Raw genomic sequence first — 739 nt, forward strand, 5'->3', positions numbered from 1 at the left:
CCCATTTATGGCTCCGTGGTGTCACCCTTGGTGTGTTCTTTGGGGTAAATCCATGAAAATTTGGCCACGTTAATGGATTATAAAGGAAAGTTAAATAAATGAGGGGCTACAAACGAGGATTCAGGGCGCTAACGAGCGGGATGCGCCCCCCCCAGTCCCGTTTATGGCTCCGTGGTGTGTTCTTTGGGCTAAATCCATGCGAGTTTGGCCACGTTGATGGATGAGAAATGCCATTTAAAGAAGAGAGGGGGTTACAAACGAGAACTCGGGGGGGGCTAACGAGCCCCCCAAATCAGTGCTCCCCGTCCCCCCCCTCCCCCCGCTCCGTGGTGTGTTCTTTGGGCTAAATCCATGCGAGTTTGGCCACGTTGATGGATGAGAAATGCCATTTAAAGAAGAGAGGGGGTTACAAACGAGAACTCGGGGGGGGCTAACGAGCCCCCCAAATCAGTGCTCCCCGTCCCCCCCCTCCCCCCGGATCTCCTCGGGGCTGAGGAGGACGGGCTTGAACTTCTCCAGGAAGAGCTCCTCGTTGCGGTGGGAGCGGAGATTTTGGGGGTCCAGGCGCCTCAGGGGTGGGGGGAGCCCCAAAAACTCCTCCTCGTTGATGTCGCAGTCGCGCAGGCGGGACCCCAAGACCCACCAGCGACCCCCGAACCCCACGTCCACCAACCGGGCCGGCAGGTCCTTCCAAAAGGGGGGGCGCAGGAGGGGGCAACGGGCGGCGTAAAGGGCGGCG

The 739-nt window shown here is 59.4% G+C and overlaps 1 protein-coding gene across 1 annotated transcript; it reads right to left on the minus strand.

Moving 5' to 3' along the window:
• Positions 1 to 368: 368 nt before the first annotated feature.
• On the minus strand, positions 369 to 735 carry LOC106900234 (chromosome unknown open reading frame, human C19orf52; the record flags this gene model as incomplete). Its single annotated transcript, XM_014962228.1, has 1 exon — positions 369 to 735. A coding segment is annotated over one exon (288 nt), but the record flags the coding sequence as incomplete, so codon positions are not given.
• Positions 736 to 739: the final 4 nt, after the last annotated feature.

Source organism: Calidris pugnax, unplaced genomic scaffold (genome assembly GCF_001431845.1).
Source record: "Calidris pugnax isolate Ruff unplaced genomic scaffold, ASM143184v1 scaffold1704, whole genome shotgun sequence".
Classification (NCBI taxonomy): Eukaryota; Metazoa; Chordata; class Aves; order Charadriiformes; family Scolopacidae; genus Calidris; species Calidris pugnax.